General features: G+C 46.0%; 1 protein-coding gene across 2 annotated transcripts in view; it reads left to right on the top strand.

The window, feature by feature from the left end:
* ELL3 (elongation factor for RNA polymerase II 3) overlaps nt 1-19,813 on the top strand; it is a 110,878-nt gene that overhangs the window by 73,498 nt on the left and 17,567 nt on the right. The window contains exons 1-5 of one of the 2 annotated variants that reach the window (XM_083184095.1): nt 426-1,542; nt 3,151-3,410; nt 7,697-7,821; nt 12,827-12,941; nt 14,319-14,778. In XM_083184095.1, the coding sequence (XP_083040221.1) occupies nt 1,371-1,542; nt 3,151-3,410; nt 7,697-7,821; nt 12,827-12,941; nt 14,319-14,778 (1,132 nt within the window). In that variant the 5' untranslated portion in view covers nt 426-1,370. Of the gene's footprint in view, nt 1-425; nt 1,543-3,150; nt 3,411-7,696; nt 7,822-12,826; nt 12,942-14,318; nt 14,779-19,813 lie in introns of those variants that run through there. The other variant, XM_083184094.1, reaches the window with a different exon arrangement.

The following is a 19,813-nucleotide window of genomic DNA, read 5'->3' as shown; positions in this document are numbered from 1 at the left end:
TATGCAACACAGCACCCCCTATTCACATTATGACATACAGTGTCCCTAGTTCATATTATGTCAATTTACAGTGCCACATTAGAGTTCCCTCCAGATCAAATTATGTCATGGCACAGTGCCCCAGTTCAAATTAAGGCATACTTTAGGACTTTATAGTGCCCTAGTTTTTATTATTTACATGAACATCATATCAATGAATATACCGATATCCATGGTCATATGTATTTTATTTAGTCCCCAATTAGTTATAATGGATGTCCTCAGTGCTTAAAGTGGTCCAAGAGAGGTGGTGGAACTCATTAACCCCGCCATCTCCACCACCCCCACCCCCTCCTTTAATTAGGTGTAGCCAGGACCAGTGCTTGGGTGTTTGGCGCAACCCTACTAACTATAAATATGTGCCCTACCACCCATACTTTTTAAAGGACCAATGCTCACCTTTGGCCCCTTACATCACACAGTAGCACAATCCTTATCTTATTATACTGCACTTAGGCCCTCATTCCGCCCCTGTCTTCAGCTGGAAGCTCACAAGTATCAGTCAGTCTCCACTGATATTTGCAAACCGTCCATCGAATGATTTTTATGGCTGCGGGCACATGCGAGGGGTTGTGTCTTCATAACACATATGGAGGGGAGAGGGGGACAGCAAATCAGTGGTGCAGCGGGATGGGCGTTCTCGGTCTTGGTAAGCTGCGAGCTTCACAGCTTTCAGAGTCAACCAGAATCAGGCCCTTAGTGCCCATATATCATATTACACCTCCTGGCCCAGTAGTGCCCCTTGATTAAATTACATTTCACAGTAGTATCCTTTATACACATTACACCACAAAGTAGTTCCCCATATGTGCAATGTCTTTAACATCTGTAGAAGTAGTGCAACTTACACACATAATGCCACAGTAATGGGCACTATGTCCTACATAATGCCACAGTAGGACATAGTGCCCCAAGTAGTAGCATCTCTTATGCACATAATGCGCACTGTAGCGTTGACACTGGACATGGGACAGGGAGCTGTCACCTCATTCCCCCACACCTGGCTCCCTTCACACAGCAGGGAAGAGCACACCTTAACATTAGGTACCAAGGTGAAATTGGTTTGGCAGACTCGTGGTATTTGTGCTGGTGACGGACGTGGGACGGAGGACCCTGCGAGCAGCTGAGGCCGGGGAGGATTCAGTGTTAACACTACTGTTTAAGTGTGTTATACCTGCATTGGAACTGATTGATCACCAGTTCCCAACTGATCCGGTAATTATCAGACTAGGTCCTGCCTGGATACATAAGGAAACGTCCATGACTGCACACAGCACTTTATGCCTTGTTTGTAAGTGTTATGAAATTGTTTTTATTGTATTTGTATTTTTATGGTATTAAAGAGGGAGGGAGATTGTAAAGACGTGCTTCACTATTGGCATTTTTTTGTTCTCTCTTCCCCATATATCATTGGTTCACGGGGGAGACCCCTATACCATCCCACAGTGCTGCAAGTAAGGGGGTACGGCGTGGTACGGAGTACCTGTAAGAAATATGTTGCAGGTACGCAGTACCACTTACCCTCTGACCCACTGTCAATTCTATTTTTATTTTAAGTCTAAATATAATGCATCCGCAGCCCGCCCACCCAGGGCCGTCTTAACAATCTACTGGGCCCCTGGGCAAAATAATTTTTAGGGCCCCCCTCCACCCACCTATGTGCAGCAGCAGAGGAGGGCTGGGAGTTGTGTGGCGGGGATCCAGGCAGCAGCTGTCAGCGGCATCTGTCTAGGCGACTCATCGGTGGCGGTGGTGATCCAGGCAGCGAGGGGGGGGGGGGGGGCTGGGAGCTTGATGTAGCGGTGTGTGGTGGGGATCCAGGCAGCAGCTGTCAGCGTTGTCTGTCCAGGCAGCTCGCTCAGAACTTGATGTAGCGCTATTTGCTGCCGGGCAGGAAGCGCTGCAGATTTTGAAAAGACTGGCCGGACACTGATTGGCTGAGCGTCCGGCCAATCAACGTCCGTCCAGAATTTTCAGAATCAGCAGCGCTTCCTGCCCGGCGGCAAATAGCACTACAGCAAGGTCTGAGTCACCACTGCCTGTATGGACAACGCTGACAGCTGCTGCCCGGAGCATCCCCGACATATGCCGCCCAGATTGCTACATCAAGATCCCAGCCCCCCGCTGCCTGGATCACCGCCGCCACCGCTGAGTCGCCGCTGACAGCCGCTGACCGCATCCCAGCCGCCCACCGCCATTCCCCAGAGCAGTGCCGTCTTCCCCAGTGGGCTGGGCCCCTACAATCCTTGGGCCCCTGGGCAACTGCCCATTCAGCCCAATGGGAAAGACGGCCCTGCGCCCACCCAGCATTATGATTGGTGCTTAATGCAGCTACCGGCTACTGCTGATTTAGCCTGTCACACTGACAGGCATCAGCGGCGCTGACAGCATGAAGAGCAGGCTCCACAATTGTAAGCACAAGCTGCCCGGCTCTCCCCCAAGCAAGAGCCAACCCACCCCCAGTCATTCCCTGTTTCTCATTCACTGTCTCCTGATGCCACGCTACTATTGTCCTTTAGTCACTTCTCTAGCATTGTGTGACCACGCCCCCTCACGACACATGGCCACGCCCACTTTTGGTGGAGGCTATCAGTACCACCAAGAAAAAAATTCTACTTGCACCACTGCCATCCCAAGAAGGTGCGCCAGAGAGGTCAGGTTTTAAATATTGGTTTTTAAGCACACTTCACTTAACAACAGCACACTTCACGTAACAATAGCAGCAATTGCTGCTGCCCACCCCCACCGGAACGGATGGACACCTGTCCTTATTCTCCACAGCATACAGCAGTAAGGGGGGTGAGACAGTAACCTCAAACCCCCAACCCCTGCCGCCATAGAGAAGCCTGCAGGGCAGGATTTGATCCTTCGTAATAGTTGTTGTTGTGGCCGGCAAGGTGGGTGGGTGGAGGCGGAACTTGTTTACAACTATGGAAACCCGGTTCACTTTTTTTATTTATTACATTTTATATGTATTTTTTAGAAACTAAATATATTCTTTGAAAAATTATTGATCAAATGAATAATAATAATTATCATTATTGCTGCTCTAACAACATTTAGATTCTACTGTATTTAGGGTTTATTACTAAATGCATGCCTTTTTTTCAGGTAAATATGTGAAGATTCCAAACAGGAGCAACTTGGAGTCCAGTTCAGATGGTTCCCCGTCCAGTCATCGTCCACCTGTATTCTTAACGCCGGCAGCCAAGAAATGTAACCGAGTTAGTGGTGAGCAGAGACCACTTCAGGAATGGCTTGTTCATCTTCTGGCTTTGAAACCATACCGGAAGCATGACCTCATCCTGCGGTTAGAAAAATCCAACACTTTTCCTAGGGATCAAACACAACTACTATGTGCACTGGATGAGGTATTTATGTATGTGTGACTGTGATACATAATGTTGCCAAGCTTGAATGGTGAAAATGAGATAAAGGGATAGATAGGGTGCCTTTCTCGTGGGGGGGATTTATGCATTAAGAGAGTAACTAACCATCATGGTCATATATTTAAATGTTGGCCTTACCTGATTGCAACAGTGATGTCCACCTTAGACAAAAAACATAATCAGAAAAGTAAGGTTGGGGTGGAGCACATTTTCATGGTCGGGAAATCCAACATTAAATAGCAGGTCAACGTTAAACAGACAAGCAATTATGAATTGATTAGGTGATTCATCGCGCCCTGTGGGCGCTCTTCACACCGGCGTAAGGGGCTGTGTGGGTAGGGTGCTATGGGGCAGATTTATTAAACTCGGTGAAGTGATAAAGTGTCTGATTTTTATCACCGGCCAATCAGCTCCTAACTGTGAAGTTACAGGTTTGGTTTGAAAAATGACAGGTAGGAGCTGATTGGCCGGTGATAAAAACCAGACACTTTATCACTTCACAGAGCTTAATAAATCTACCCCTATTTTGGGTGTAGGTGCTTGGGGGTTGGGGAGTGGCTGTGGATGCTGCTGGGGGATTGAGGAGTAGGGATGAGCATTGTTGCAGATGCCAGCACTGCTTGCAATAAACCATTGATGATTGCAAATCAGTACTGGTCGATGGGCATCCCTATTGAGGAGGTGCTGGTAGGCACTTTAATGTCAATTTTAATTGTATGTGGGATGGGTAGGTGTGGGTGGGTTATGCTGGCATGAGATTACAGGGGGTGCGGACATGGATACTCTTGTGAGCTTAGGTGGGGGGTGCGGTACAGTGTGCTGGCGGAGATGCTGCCGTGAGATAATGGGGGGGTGCCGGTGAAGATGGTGATGGGAAGGGGTGTGGGGGTGTGGGTAGAGATGCTGGTGGGTGTTGGGGGTGGGTGCGGGCAGAGAACCTCCCGGGAGAAGGGGGTGGTGGTGGGGGGATGGAGATGCTGCTGGGAGGGGGTGCGGGTGGAGATACAACTCCTGTACTTGGGGGGGGGGGTGCCGGTGAAGATGGTGATGGGATGGGGTGTGGGGGTGTGGGTAGAGATGCTGGTGGGTGTTGGGGGTGGGTGCGGGCAGAGAACCTCCTGGGAGAAGGGGGTGGTGGTGGGGGGATGGAGATGCTGCTGGGAGGGGGTGCGGGTGGAGATACAACTCCTGTACTTGGCCTCCCCCATGTCCTGGCTGAGAAGCAGCTTCCCAGCGTGACTGTGCGGGCAGCGGGTGTGGTGGAAGAGGACGCAGGCAACTTTCCTGAGCTCCTGCCCCAATACACCACAAACTCCCTCTTCTGCTGCCCTCTGTGCCCCTCCTGCCCTCACAACCTCCCCACATCACTGCCACCATCCCCCCGGAGCTGGCGGGTCACTGGTGCAGAGCCAGCGAGTGTTAAACACACTCCTGCAGGTTGCGGCCTACCTGTCCTCCGGAAGGCAGGGTCTCGATGTTTCACTGCCGGGCGCTGTAACTTCAGGCCGGCGCCCTGCGGCGGGCACTCCCGGGACCGATGACCTCCCCACATCACTGGCTCCAGCCCCCCGGAGCCGGCAGATCACTGCCGCAGAGCCAGGGAATTTTAAACACACTCCTGCCAGTTGGGGCCTACCTGCCACCCGGAAACCGGGGCCTCGATTTCTAACTGCTGCCTGCCAGAACTTTGGTCCGGCGCCCCGCGGCGGCCGCTCCCGGGACCGGTGACCCCACCCAGGGATAGCTGGGCAGCCCTGCTCCCCCTGGGGCTACCACAGCACACTGACACTTGGCTGGTGCGGGTGGCAGGTCCCGCGGAAGGTAGAAGCCGGTGGTTGGTGGCCGCCATCTTGCCAACCAGCCCACTGCAGACTGTGTAACACATGAGTGACAGATAGGAGCGCTGGACTCTGTGTGTGTGTATAACACTGGGCGGTGACTGTGTAACTCCCCCCAGTGTTATACACACATGATTGACAGATCTGGCTAAATATATAGGCAATTGCACATTTCATTACAGAACTGTACATCAGACAACATCAGGCAATAAACTACTGTTATCACCAACATTAGTGAATATATGGTGCCTGTCTAGCATATAGGAACACAATTAAACTGGCTACTGGTATATTTATACTTTCCCATATTGTGCCGACTGTGAAGGGTTCTGGTGGATCCCTATGGTTCTTGCCAAAGTTCAGATGTAGTTATTGCCTTGAAAGTTGAGGTCATTTCTAATCGATACTTAATGGTCCTTAGTTATTACCTTCCTGCAGTTTTATGACATTCCAGGATGACAGTGCCCCTATCTACACTGTACTACATGGCCATTTCAGTCACTAGATCTGAAACAAGTCCAGCATGTATGGAAGATACGGAAAATGGTTCCCAAACTGTGTGCCCTGACACCCTGGGGTGCACTTGCAGGGGTGCCTTGGATTAGCAGTCCAGGACCAATTCCAAAAATAGTGTTCATTCTAGCACCCGCTATCTTTGAAAACCCAAGCAGTTCATCTTCCTTGTCACTGTCTGCTGTAGTGCTTCTAGCACAGTGTGGTCTGTATATCAGCACTGCTATGCAAACACCACAGCAGACAGCAACACCCCAGGCAGGGAAGAGGAACTGCGTGGGTTTTCAAAGGTAGCGGGTGCTAGAATGAACACTAAAATAGTTATGGTCATGTAATAGGCAACACCTGTTGGCAACTCCATGTGACTCATGTTACATTTCATATTAATGTAAATGCACTGCACACAAAGATAAGCTGAAATTCATATTTTTTTAAATATATGTTAATTATACAGTATATGGGATCGGTAGTCATAATTAATGTTCAGAAGCAGAAGAAAATGTACACTTTTAGGGGGAAATTTACTAAGAATATGAATGAGTCGTATTCGTATTCCTAATGTGAATGCGTACGTCTGGCAAGGGCCACATTTTTCCGAAATACGATTCGTAAATAGGGCAGATTTACTAATATGCCCTATTTCCGAATTCATATTTGGCCGATAGCGCATACATTCGTATTCCTTCGGATTCGTAATCGTATTTAGTGGCTGTAAATACGGCTGCTAAATACAAATACGAGTCGGCAGCCTGCATGGATCTGTCAGATACAACTACAAATGTGCCATGAATACAAATTGCCAAAAATATGAATATGCCTATTTTAGGCGTATTTAGCTTAATACATTTCTCTCTAGAAAGTTAGTTAAATTGTATTTTTATATGTGTGACTGAAACTGCTCTCCTAATTTGTGCAGCTTAATAATAAATAGATCCCACACACACAGAAATGGCTGAGTTTCAAAAAGTGTTCAGCTCATTTAAAAAGTTAAGGAAAAAGTTAGGTGTGATCTATAGCACTTTGGCCCGACAAATGTGGCTTACATGATGCTATCAGCCCAAAACACAGATGTTATTTGGGAGCTTGTGAAGACTTGCCAATATGCAAACACATTGGGCAGATACACCCAAGTGATTAAGCTCTTTAGTTACCCTGATTTCAAACCAGAACATACATATCATCTTACTTTAATTATTTTGAGTCCCTGTCTTTTTGTAAAGGTTTAATTTCAGTTATTTAATCCATTCATGTGACCTTCCTTTCATCCAGTACTGGGATTAAAAGAACATTGTGACATTAGGACCAAGGTATATAGTTTCAGAACTTGATCAGCTGACATTAAAAGGGATTAGATTTAATGTGTAATTTTGATATTGTAATAGTTCTATAGAGCCGAGGCATAACTATAGCACCGCAGCCCCCGCAGCCGCGGGGGGGGGGGGGCTGTGCATGTGTGGGCGCCGGGAGGCTGTGGTGCTATAGTTAGCCCCCTCCGTCCGCCCATCTGCCGCCTGCCAATCCGCCGCCCGCAGCCTTACCTGACTTCACTGGTCCTGTCCCGGCTCCCTTGCTGGCTTCATTCTTCTGCTAGTGAGACGGACCACAATAAAATGTCCGCCCCATATAGCAGACAGTTCTCTGAAACTGTCTGCTGTATGGGGGCGGACATTTTGTGTTGGTCCGTCTCACTAGCAGAAGAATGAAGCCAGCAAGGGAGCCGGGACGGGACCAGCAAGACAGGTAAGGCTGCGGGCGGGGGGTGTGGCGGGGGGCGCCCCCCATTAACAGCGGGGGGGGGGGGCGCCCAATTCATAGTTACGCCACTGCTATAGAGTGTATATAATGCGCTAGTCTTGCTGCTACCGGTGTGAAGTCTGCACTTATATTGTAATACGGGTATGATTTTATATATTCCAGGTAGGGTGCTTAAACCCCAAAGATGGCAAGTACAGCTTGAGAGAGGAACTTTACTGTCAGGTACAAAAGGAATGGATGGGGTATACCCCAGAGGAAAGGCAGCACCTGGCAGGCATTCTCTCTAGGTATGAAGGACAATCACCTTATTTACTCTGGGACTATTTACCATATACCTTGGAATTATTCTGTTTGTTTCTCTTGATTCTTGTACAGGTCTGGCTCTTAGTAAAGGAGTTACGCCAGTATAAATTGATTTGTTTGAATTGCATTGTTTCCAAGCATTTCCCTTTCATAATATTTACACAAATCCTATTTCACAGATGGTGCTTTACTAGGCTGCCCATTGTTTACGCCAGGGAACCTTTGGTCCTCCAGCTGTTGTTGAACTACACATTCCAGCATGCCTTACCACAGTTTTAGCATGGCCAAATAGTAAAACTGTAGCAGGGCATGCTGGGATGTGTAGTTCAACAACAGCTGGATGGCCAAAAGTTTCCCATCCCTGGTTTACATCTTCTCCCCTCCACTGTATAGAATCCTGGTGAAAGGAGTTCCGGAATTATGCTTCGGGGTCGTCCTTGTCTCAGAACAGTCCTTTGACACATATTATATACTGTATATCCAAATCTTGTTATACATCTCCAGAATACACACTGACCTCACACAAGACTCAGGCAAAACTTTCATTCATTTATTTCCAATCTACAGCATTAACCATTGCAATATCCTATTCACTGGTCTTTACCAGAAGGTTAGCTCTAGAGCAGGGGTCCTCAAACTTTTTTGCTCTGAGACCCCATCGAACAATAAAAATAATTACAGGACCCCAGCAAGTTACTGCAAAAGGTCCAACAACATGGAGTCAGGACCCACAGTTTGAGAACCGCTGGTCTAGAGCCTAGCAGCAGCAGATTTATTTATCTCACAAACTTCTGATGCTGCTCAGTCTGTACTTTAGCCAATCCAATATAAATATGTTGACTCATAGGTGCCGATTCTGTGGGTGCTCAAGGGCCCGAGCACCCACGGAAATTTATGAGCACCCACGGGCCCGAGTCCCGCTGCTGGGCCGCCATATTAACTTGCTAATTTGCGGCTGCAGCACCCACATCGCCGGACCCGCCACCTGGGAAACAGTATGCCGGGAAGAGTGTATTCTGTCCGCGGAGTACCTGCACTGTGGGGGCATTTATCTATGTGCACTGTGGGGGCATTTATGTATGTGGAACTCTGTTGCCGTAATTTGAATATTGGAGACAACTGTGCTCCATGATATAAATTGGTATTATTTTGTGGCCACACCCCTTCCCCGCGAAGCCACTCTATATTTTTGGCTTGAGCACCCACCAGCAAAAACATAAATCGGCACCTATGTGTCGACTAATAATAATACAAAAAAAGGTGCTAACATACACCTCATTGTCCCAACCCATCCTCTCAGCTTTCCTCAAACTCTGTGCTCCCACCCTCTCATTACCTGATCTTATTTATGGTTATTAGACATTAGGGGGCCTCATAACAAGTCTTTGGCCAAGCTTCCAAACATTCTATAAAAATACACCGGTACTTGTTTCCTAGCACGGCCACAACGATCATGATCGTGGGCATCGTGAGGAAAAATCGCGATAGGGAACAATGTTAAATGCCTCAATTTACCCGCGATGCCCCCGATTTCCCATAGGAATCAATGTTAAATGGCTCAATTTACCCAAATCATCATAGGGAACAATGGTAAATGGGCCAGAAAACCACAAAAACACCCCTGAACAGTGAAATGTCCCCCCAAAAGCAGTTTACGCCACCCCACGATCAACGCGAACCCGAAGCGTGGCGAGCGCAGCGGTACGCGTCCTCCGACCTTTTCATACCCCCACTATCCATGTCGGCGTGGAGTTGAGAATAGAATAGTGTGGCGAGCTACCGAGCCCGAAGCGTGGCGAGCGGTACTTGTTTCCTAGCACGGCCACAACGATCATGATCGTGGGCATCGTGAGGAAAAATCGCGATAGGGAACAATGTTAAATGCCTCAATTTACCCGCGATGCCCCCGATTTCTCATAGGAATCAATGTTAAATGGCTCAATTTACCCAAATCATCATAGGGAACAATGGTAAATGGGCCAGAAAACCACAAAAACACCCCTGAACAGTGAAATGTCCCCCCAAAAGTAGTTTACGCCACCCCACGATCAACGCGAACCCGAAGCGTGGCGAGCGCAGCAAGCCCGCGAGGGGCGGCGGTACGCGTCCTCCGACCTTTTCATACCCCCACTATCCATGTCGGCGTGGAGTTGAGAATAGAATAGTGTGGCGAGCTACCGAGCCCGAAGCGTGGCTGCGCTCGCCACACTATTCTATTCTCAACTCCACGCCGACGTGGATAGTGGGGGTATGAAAAGGTCGGAGGACGCGTACCGCCGCCCCTCGCGGGCTCGCTGCGCTCGCCACGCTTCGGGTTCGGTAGCTCGCTGCGCTCGCCACACTATTCTATTCTCAACTCCACGCCGACGTGGATAGTGGGGGTATGAAAAGGTCGGAGGACGCGTACCGCCGCCCCTCGCCGGCTCGCTGCGCTCGCCACGCTTCGGGTTCGCGTTGATCGTGGGGTGGCGTCAACTACTTTTGGGGGGACATTTCACGGTTCAGGGGTGTTTTTTTGGGTTTTCTGGCCCATTTACCATTGTTCCCTATGATGATTTGGTTAAATTGAGCCATTTAACATTTATTCCTATGGGAAATCGGGGGCATCGCGGGTACATTGAGGCATTTAACATTGTTCTCTATGGGGAAATCGGGGGCATCGCGTCTGGACCATTTAAGCCTTTTTTAGCCGCATACGACGCGACCGACGCGATATTGACTGTTTTCAATACATTTCAATGGGAAAATCGGGGGCATCGCGTCGGTCGCGTCGCAGACCACTAAAATGCCCGCGATTGTGGCCGTGCTAGGAAACAAGTACCAATACACCTCTTCTTGCAACGTTTTGAAGTCTCTGTACCAATTTATTATCATCATCCCCAAAATATTGAACTAATTGACTACTTCTCTACAAGAGGTTCCCAAACACAGTCCTCAAGATATCCCAACAGTACAGATTTTAGCCATGCTTAACCACAGGTGACTTAATTAGTACTTCAGTCACTTTGATTGAACCATCTATGCTAGGCCATGGATATACTTAAAACATGGAATATTGGGGGTGTCTTGAGGACTGAGTTTGGGAACCTCTGCCCCAAACTTATGCTGCTTTGCGACAGTATGACGACATGTATTCTCACTAGCTGCATGATTAATGAACATGTGGCACTTACCTCATGTGTCAAACTCCTATTTTCCTATTGATGGTACTGTACGCTTGCCAGCAGGGACCTCTTCCCTGTATGATTTTTAATATCCGCTCTTGATTTATTACTGTTCTGCTTCCCATTTGTAAAGCCCTGTGGGGTATACTGGCACTTTCTAAACCAATGGTAATAATAATAACAGCAGCAAGAGCATGTTCAGACATTAGATCGCTTTCCATTTCAATGTTGCAGCTTGTGGAAGTTTGCTGATTTTGGAATCTTTAACATTTCCAGTTAGCAGGGCCTTTATTGAGGCTTCCAGGCGGCTAATATACTTGTATTACCCCTTGTAATGCTGCAAATGCAGAGTGCAGTGTGTATACATCTGCACGCAATGAAGGGTATACAGCTGCAATGTTTAATCTTGGCATCTAATTAAGTTTGTGGGGTACAAATGAGACTTGCTTCTCTGGGAAGCAAAATGACTTTAAATAAAGATAGCAGGCAGTACTTCAGGCTACTAGTGATGCGTATTTAAAGGTTTTATCAGTAGAGCGAGTTAAATGGTCACATCAACTTGGCGGCCCCTGCTAAGGTATGTTCAAAGGGAGGAGCATGGCCACATCCCTGTAAAAAAAACTTTAGCGGCCCCTGCTAAGGTTTTTTTTTTTTTACAGGGATGTGGCCATGCTCTTCCCTTTGAATACACACCCTCATTTCCTGGGGCCCGGCAGTGCTGTCGGCACCACTGACTATGAGCAGTGCCCTACCACTATGGACAATGCCTTATCACTATGGAGAGTGCCTTATCACTATGAATATTGCTCTATGACTATGGGCAGTGCCCTATCACTATGAATATTGCTTTATGATTATGAGTAGTGGCATATCACTATGGACAATGCCTTATCAATATGAAGAGTGCCTTATCACTATGAATATTGCTCATAAGCAGTGCCCTATCACTATAAGCAGTGCTCTATCACTATGAGCAGTGCCCTATCACTATGAGCAGTGCCCTATCACTATGAGCAGTGCCATATCACTATGGACAATGCTTTATCACTATGAATATTGCTTCATGACTATGAGTAGTGCCATATCACTATGGAGAATGCCTTCTCACTATGGACAATGCCTTATCAATATGGAGAGTGCCTTATCACTATGAATATTGCTCATAAGCAGTGCCCTATCACTATGGGCAGTGCCTTATCACTATGGGCAGTGCCTTATCACTATGGGCAGTGCCTTATCACTATGGGCAGTGCCTTATCACTATGGGCAGTGCCCTATCAATACGGGCAGTGCCTTATCACTATGGACAATGCCCTATAACGATGGATAGTGCTTTATCACTATGAATATTGCTTTATGGCTATGAGCAGTGCCCTATCAATATGGACAGTGCCCTCACTATGGATAATGCTTTAAAACAATGCATATCTATTCTCCTATATCTATATGTGAGATTTCACACACGTGGGTACTAATGCAGATAGTTGTAAGCTGTAGAATGCAGTAGTGTTCCTTCAGCTGAGAACCTATTAGTATTGATATCGGAGTTTGTCAGCCTGTGTCATTGTAGTTGTTGATCTCCTGGCTCTACAGTTGTGGTACTACAAGCATTAGTATGCCCTTACAGGCAAACCGTTCCATAACTGTTAATTTGTAGTTGAACGGCCATATTTTGCCCAAGTCTGATTTATATGGTGCTCCTTCGTACAGGTACTTTAGCTGTATTTATTACATCATAGCCAACCAAGACGCAGTCTGCTGGGTTCTGTGAATGTCTTCTCTCATGGCCTTACATTAGTTTTTTTTTTTTTTTTAAATGTTGTAGGAAACATCTAAACATTTCTTCATCACAGAGTTACCAGACAGCTGCTGAGAGAGAGAGAACACAACATAGCCTATCATCTTCTCACTGTAATTCCCGGGTTAGGCCTCCTGATGCTGTAAGTGATCATTTCATATGGCTGGCTTCAACATTGGGTGAAACCTGTACATCCCGGTTCTAGAATCATACCTTTAAATTGTATGTGTTTTTCCTGTGTCAGATATGTTAATGTTTTCTGAAATTTGTCCTTGGAAAACCTATTCCCAACATTGCTTGAATTCAGAACTCATAAAGGGTGGGTGAGCCATTGCTTGTAATGCTAATTATTCCATGAGTCACTGCTGAACATACAAGTTCCAGTGATAACATGCAAATAGTACAAATTTATGCTATATATATTTAGGAAATTTGGGTTAACAAACATTTAGCGGATACATTAAATGATTTATGGTTAACCACTATCATATATTTTTTTTCTCTTTTAAGACATAAAGGGGCGGGGCCGAAACAAGGATTTTTGGTGCCCCAGTCAAGGCAGTTATTTGGTGTCGTTTCCCCCCCGACCTACGACCTATGACATAGACACCAAAAGACTCATGTCGACATGTTGATCTTTTGTCTGTCTACCTAGACACGGTCTACCTAACAACCCATATCCATGATTGAAGTGTAATACTAAAAAATCATGGAAGCATGTGGCTACATAATAATCCAAAAAATACAAACACTCTCGGCCAAAGTAAAAAAAAAAATGTATTAAAAAAGCATTACCTTCAAAGCCACTGACCTTTCATAGGGGGACAGTATGTAGTAGTTTTGTTGACAATACATAGGGAGAACCCAGAACCCTTAGCACTGGGAAATCAACAAGTGCTGATTTAAGCATCTCTTGGGTGATTGCAGTACAATTGTAACAATGGTGACTAATCACATTGTTTACAGTTTTACTGCCAGCATCCGTAAAATACCGTAACCCTTTGAGTGCCAACATCTTTGTGAGAGATATGCCAAATATCGGCTAAGACAGCCAGCCTCGCTCACATTTGTTATAAAAATTTAAATAAAATATGTTGGGTAAAAAAAAAAACACATTATATTTCCTATATAAGGCAATCATTACAGGTCATTATGATGAATAAAAATGTGTGCATGGCAATTTTCACAACAAATTTGACAAATTCACTTGGCACTTAAAAGGTTAAGGAGTACCACCCTGCTACCAGCATTCTGGGGTGCTTGTTGACATTATGTAATTCGTTCATATGATAGTCAAAGTTTTACCACTATAAAACTTTCCCCTAAACAATGGTAAAGGATTGTGATAATTGCCAAAATGTATCTAGCACCGAAGAAAAAACATGCAAGGTTATGAGAAAATATTGTAAAATTGAAAGTCTATTTTAAAGTAAAACAGCAATGATATGCCTAATTGGCTATACTGATGTACACCTTAGCCCACTACACTCCACCTAATGGTTTATGTATTTGATTTCAGAAACGTCCAACAGGTGCAGAAAGCACCGAACACGAGAACTGCAAAAGAATAAAATCGTCATCGCTGGATGGTCATCTGCACGAACGACACTGTAGCTCCCCAGCTAATACAGACATCAACTCTAGGCATCCCACAGGTTCCGAGAGTGCCAAAAATCGGTGCTCGGTGTCTGATAATAACCACAGTGTTTTCTCACAAAAAAGTCACAGAAAACAAAATACACACCGAACATTGCAGAGAAGCCATCACAGAGAAACGCACAGAAGAACAAAGCCTTGTAATGGGTCAGACGATGATAATGTGAAGCGTACAGAGGCCAGGAGCCCAGTTTCCCAGGTGGACAATGGGTCTAACTGGCACAAAGAAGAGAAGGGGAACCAGGAATCCTGTGGTGAAGAAGAAGAGGACGATTGGGAGGAAGAAGCTATATTGCTGGAAAGATGCCTCACATCTCCAGAAGGTAAGCTATGGATGGGATTTTTTTATTGCATTTATAAATTATATTCCGAAATAAATGTAGATTCTCATGTAGCAACCTGTCACTGTGTAGATGGTGCAGGTGTAGGTACTGCACCTCCTCTCTGACACTGAGTTAGTAGTCATCTCATTATTACAGGAAAAAAAGGTTGTAAGAACAACCTATTAGGCGCCTGTGATGAGGTGTGTTGTGGAGCAGCTACTAGAGAAGGTGGTGAGAAACCCTTCAGCAAGGAAAAAGTACAGAAAAAATAGTAGCGCTAAACAATGCAAAATTTAAATAGAATTTAATAAAACATAAAACATGTAGTTACTGAAGCACAGTAGGAAAACTATAAGGCACTGGCACCTAGTAGTAGTAGCTACTTAATAAAACGGTCCATTCCTAGTACACCGCCAATGGTTTTTGAGGAAATTTCCGGATACAGTTAGGCGTCTGTTAAAGCTCAAAGTATGCTGTATAGTTACTGCAGAGGAATGTCCAAATGAAGATTTTTGAAAACTGCAGAAACTGCAGATGTCTTCAGATGGAGTATTGTGGAATTTCCATGGTGTTTGCGGATGCTTTTTAAAGGAAGCGAGCTCCGGTGGCGGCTGGTCTGGAACCAAATGGTGATGAGAGTAGCAGAATGATCGCCAAATGTGCCTTGGGGCTGACGTGTTTCGCTGTAACAAGGTACAGATAATGAAAATGATTCTCCTTCATCCTGATGATGATGAAACTCTCCCCGAAATGTTGATCGTGATTTAATACACCATTTGCATTTCTTCACAAGCCTTTGAGTGCCACCTATTTATTCCTATTCTCTTTCTCTCTCTCTCTCTATATATATCTATATATATATATATATATATATATACACAAAAAAGGGGGGTGTCCAGAGTGCGCTCAAATGGTACCACCTAGCCAGAAAGGGTAAATAGTCCCAAATTGGTGTGATCCTGCGGTCACTTATATTCAGACGGAGTGTTCGTATACTTCAAAATAATACCGAAGACCTCGAATGTAAAAAGCAGTTCTTTATTGGAATGCCCAACGCGTTTCGTCTACACGACTTCATCAGGGGCAAAGGCAAGGCCAGATACGGCCAGAAATCCAGACAAAGGCAAAAATGGACAGTGTTCCTTTACACGTACAGTTAAAATCAGTGTGAGTGGGTACGGAAGTTTAACGCCAAGGATAAAAATCCAAATATAACTCCTTCAGAGGACAAGAAGGTGTATATAACCAAGGGAGTGGGATCCAAAGTGTGGGTTTAACCCACAGGCTAGAGGGAAAGGGCTTCCTTTCTCACTCTCAGCAAATAAAATCAGATATAATAGAATCCGCAGTGGGCGAATATGGATGCTTACTCCACTGCAAACCAAGAACTGCTTTTTACATTCGAGGTCTTCGGTATTATTTTGAAGTATACGAACACTCCGTCTGAATATAAGTGACCGCAGGATCACACCAATTTGGGACTATTTACTCTTTCTGGCTAGGTGGTACCATATGAGCGCACTCTGGACACCCCCCTTTTTTGTGCATTCTAATTTCTGTCTCTCACTAACAGGAGAGTCGTTCCAGAGGTGCAGCTGGTCGAAAGACCCACTCTAAGCGCAATTCCTGACCACATTGTTTGTTTTATATATATATATATATATATATATATATAGTGCTATTTTTGTAGGAAAATAGGTGCAGGAACTGTGGGCGGGGCAGAAAGTGGGCGGTGATATGGGAGGAGCTACAAAAGGGGCGGGTCTTGCATTAAAAAAAAAGAAGAGAAAAACATATAATTCCTCCCAACAGTGGCAATAACATAACAATCCCCAGCAGCAAAGTGGAGAATATGGGCGCGCAAGGGTGTAGCCTCACTGCAAGGGGCACAGCATTGCAGGAAAAGACTACTTTATACAGCAGTTTTGCAACCTGCACGCCGAGAATTGGCCCATTATACATATGCCCCACTCCGTAACGCTTATTATACATATGCCACACACAGAGATTCCCATTCTACATATGCCACACACCGTGATGCCCATTATACATATGCCACACACCGTGATGACCATTATACATATGCCCCACTCCGTAATTCTCATTATACATATGCCACACAGAGATTCCCATTATACATATTCCACACACCGTGATGCCCATTATACATATGCCACACACCGTGATGGCCATTATACATATGCCACACACAGAGATGCCCATTATACATATGCCACACACAGAGATGCCCATTACACCTTTGCCACACACCGTGATGCCTATTATACATATGCCACACAGTGCTGCCCATTAAACATATGCCACACACAGAGATTCCCATTAAACATATGCCACACACAGAGATGCCCATTATACCTTTGCCACACACCGTGATGCCTATTATACATATGCCACACACAGAGATGCCCGTTATACATATGCCACACACAGAGATGCCCGTTATACATATGCCACACACAGAGATGCCCATTATTCATATCCCACACCGTGATGCCTATTATACATATGCCACACAGTGCTGCACATTAAACATATGCCACACACAGAGATGCCCATTAAACATATGCCACACACAGAGATGCCCATTAAACATATGCCACACACAGAGATGCCCATTATACCTTTGCCACACACCGTGATGCCTATTATACATATGCCACACACAGAGATGCCCGTTATACATATGCCACACACAGAGATGCCCGTTATACATATGCCACACACAGAGATGCCCATTTCAGCAGATCTGTCCTCCTGTACCCGGCTCCCTATGGTCGCAGCCTTCATCCCTCCTTCACCCATCAGTCTGTGGCACTATACCGATCTGTTTGGCACAATACTAGTCACGGTGCATGCTGACACATCTATGGAACCATGGTGTCAATTAGGTGGACAAAATAAAAGAATGGAGTGGAGAAGGGCTGATTTGAAAGAGGGGTGGCACTGACTGGGGGGTTCTAAGTGTGGGGCTGAAAGATGGGTGAGTGGGCTGGTTGGATGGGAGAAACTAGATGGAGGGGAGATAGTGGGATAGAAGCAATGACCTGGGGATGGTGCTGGTCTTCCATTCCTGGCATACCTGGTCAGTAGCTGTGTTTGAGCAGCCCCTTGCAGGTAGTCTTGCAGGCACTCTCCGTCAGTCTGAGAGGTGAGGAGAGGAGACGGGCTTCTCTGCAGCCGGGGCTTCTGACAACAGACTGTTACAGCACTGTACTGTAACGCTGTCTGCAGCTGCAAACCGGCCACCGCTCCTCATGATCCTTGCTCTCATGCGCCTTCCGGCAGCTGCTGCCAGTTCTCCCTGTGAGACTAACCACTGGCCGCCCATAATTCCTCACTAGCGGTGCGCGGGTGCACGGTGACGTCACCCGTGCACTAGCTGCGATTCGGCAGACAGGGGGGGGCAGTCCGTAAACAGTGGGCAGGGTAGCGGGGACTGGGAGCGGGGAGCGGGCAGGCGATGGCTGGGGTGCCCTATGGGGCGCCATAGGGCACCCCAAAACTAGGAAAGGTGAGTGCCGATGTTTAATGTATATATTGTTTATTAGATTAATTTTTTAAATTAGTCTTATTGTGGTCACATTCTCTCATGCACCCTGTTTTAACCCATAATGCATAGCTTATGTTAACCAGTTCCCTAGATGATTAGTGACAGGTGTGTTGGTAGCTGCTCACATATAAAAGCATAGTCTGCTGTGAGCTTTAGACCAGATAGCATGCCTGGAATCAAACATTGATGTGATAGCTCTGTGTATTGTAGCCATTTTCAGCGATAGTGTAAGGACCTGCAGAAAAGTGGGGTCCCGTGAAGGGGGCTGCAGGCTTAAATGCATTGATCAATTCATGAACCAAATCTCCACTATTTATTATCAGTTAATTTAGTGTGTGCAGAGCCCCTACAATGTCTGTTTAAACAATGTGGTCAAAAGCCATAGGGCACCCCAAAACTAGGAAAGGTGAGTGCCGATGTTTAGTGTGTATATGTGTGTGTGTGTAGGGGCTATGTGTGCTGAACTCTATTACAGCTCTGCAGGCTTACCCCTCCAGACAACTTCCTTCCCTCTAGGGGTTAATTTTGCTCTGCTCCTCTGCATGGCTAAAAGTGGTCCTGGAGAGGTAGGGGAACTCCTTTCCATCTGCCACCTAATTACCCCTCCTCCCCTCACCCCACTAGGTAGAGCCAGGGCCAGTGGCAAGGTTTTCGGTATCTACTTGCAAACTATAATGCTTTTCTGCTAGAATTACTGTGCTAGGGCCAAGGCAGAGCTGAACTAGTTTCATCTCACCATTAGAGGTGGTGGAACTGAGGGGTAGATTTATTAAGCTCGGTGAAGTGATAAACTGTCTGGTTTTTATCACCGGCCAATCAGCTCCTACCTGTCCTTTTTCAAACCAAGCCTGTAACTTCACAGGTAGGAGCTGATTGGCCGGGGATAAAATACAGACAGTTTATCACTTCACCGAGCTTAATAAATGTACCCCTCAGGTTCACCCCGTTCCCCCCTACTTTAACTCCTGCGTCCTCTGTCACTCTTTGCTCCTAACAGCCATGTTACAGGCTGGGTTTGAAAAATGACAGGTAGTAATTGATTTAACTCTAAAATAACTGCCACTAATGAATATAGGTATTTATTTATTTACAGTTTCTTATATAGCGCAGCAGATTCCGTTGCGCTTTACAATAGTAGACAGTGATAAGACAAACTGGGTAATGACAGACAGACTTGGAGGTTAGAGGGCCCTGCTGCAAGCTTACAATCTATAGGGATATAGGGGGAAACATAAGGACAGGCACCAGTAATAGCATAGCAGCTACAAGTCCATTTTATAAACTTCAGCATCTACCTATGCCGCATATATAATTTAGCAAATATATGTTCATAAATATATACATACATGAAATACACAAATACATATATTTACACATGGATTTAATATTTAACCCCTTCATGGGGTTACAGTTCTGCTTACATATGTCAATGTAACCCTTTATCAGGGTTACATGTGCCAATGG

Source organism: Crinia signifera, chromosome 4 (genome assembly GCF_055691185.1).
Source record: "Crinia signifera chromosome 4, ASM5569118v1, whole genome shotgun sequence".
Lineage (NCBI taxonomy): Eukaryota > Metazoa > Chordata > Amphibia > Anura > Myobatrachidae > Crinia > Crinia signifera.
This window is presented reverse-complemented; position numbering and strand designations above follow the sequence as displayed.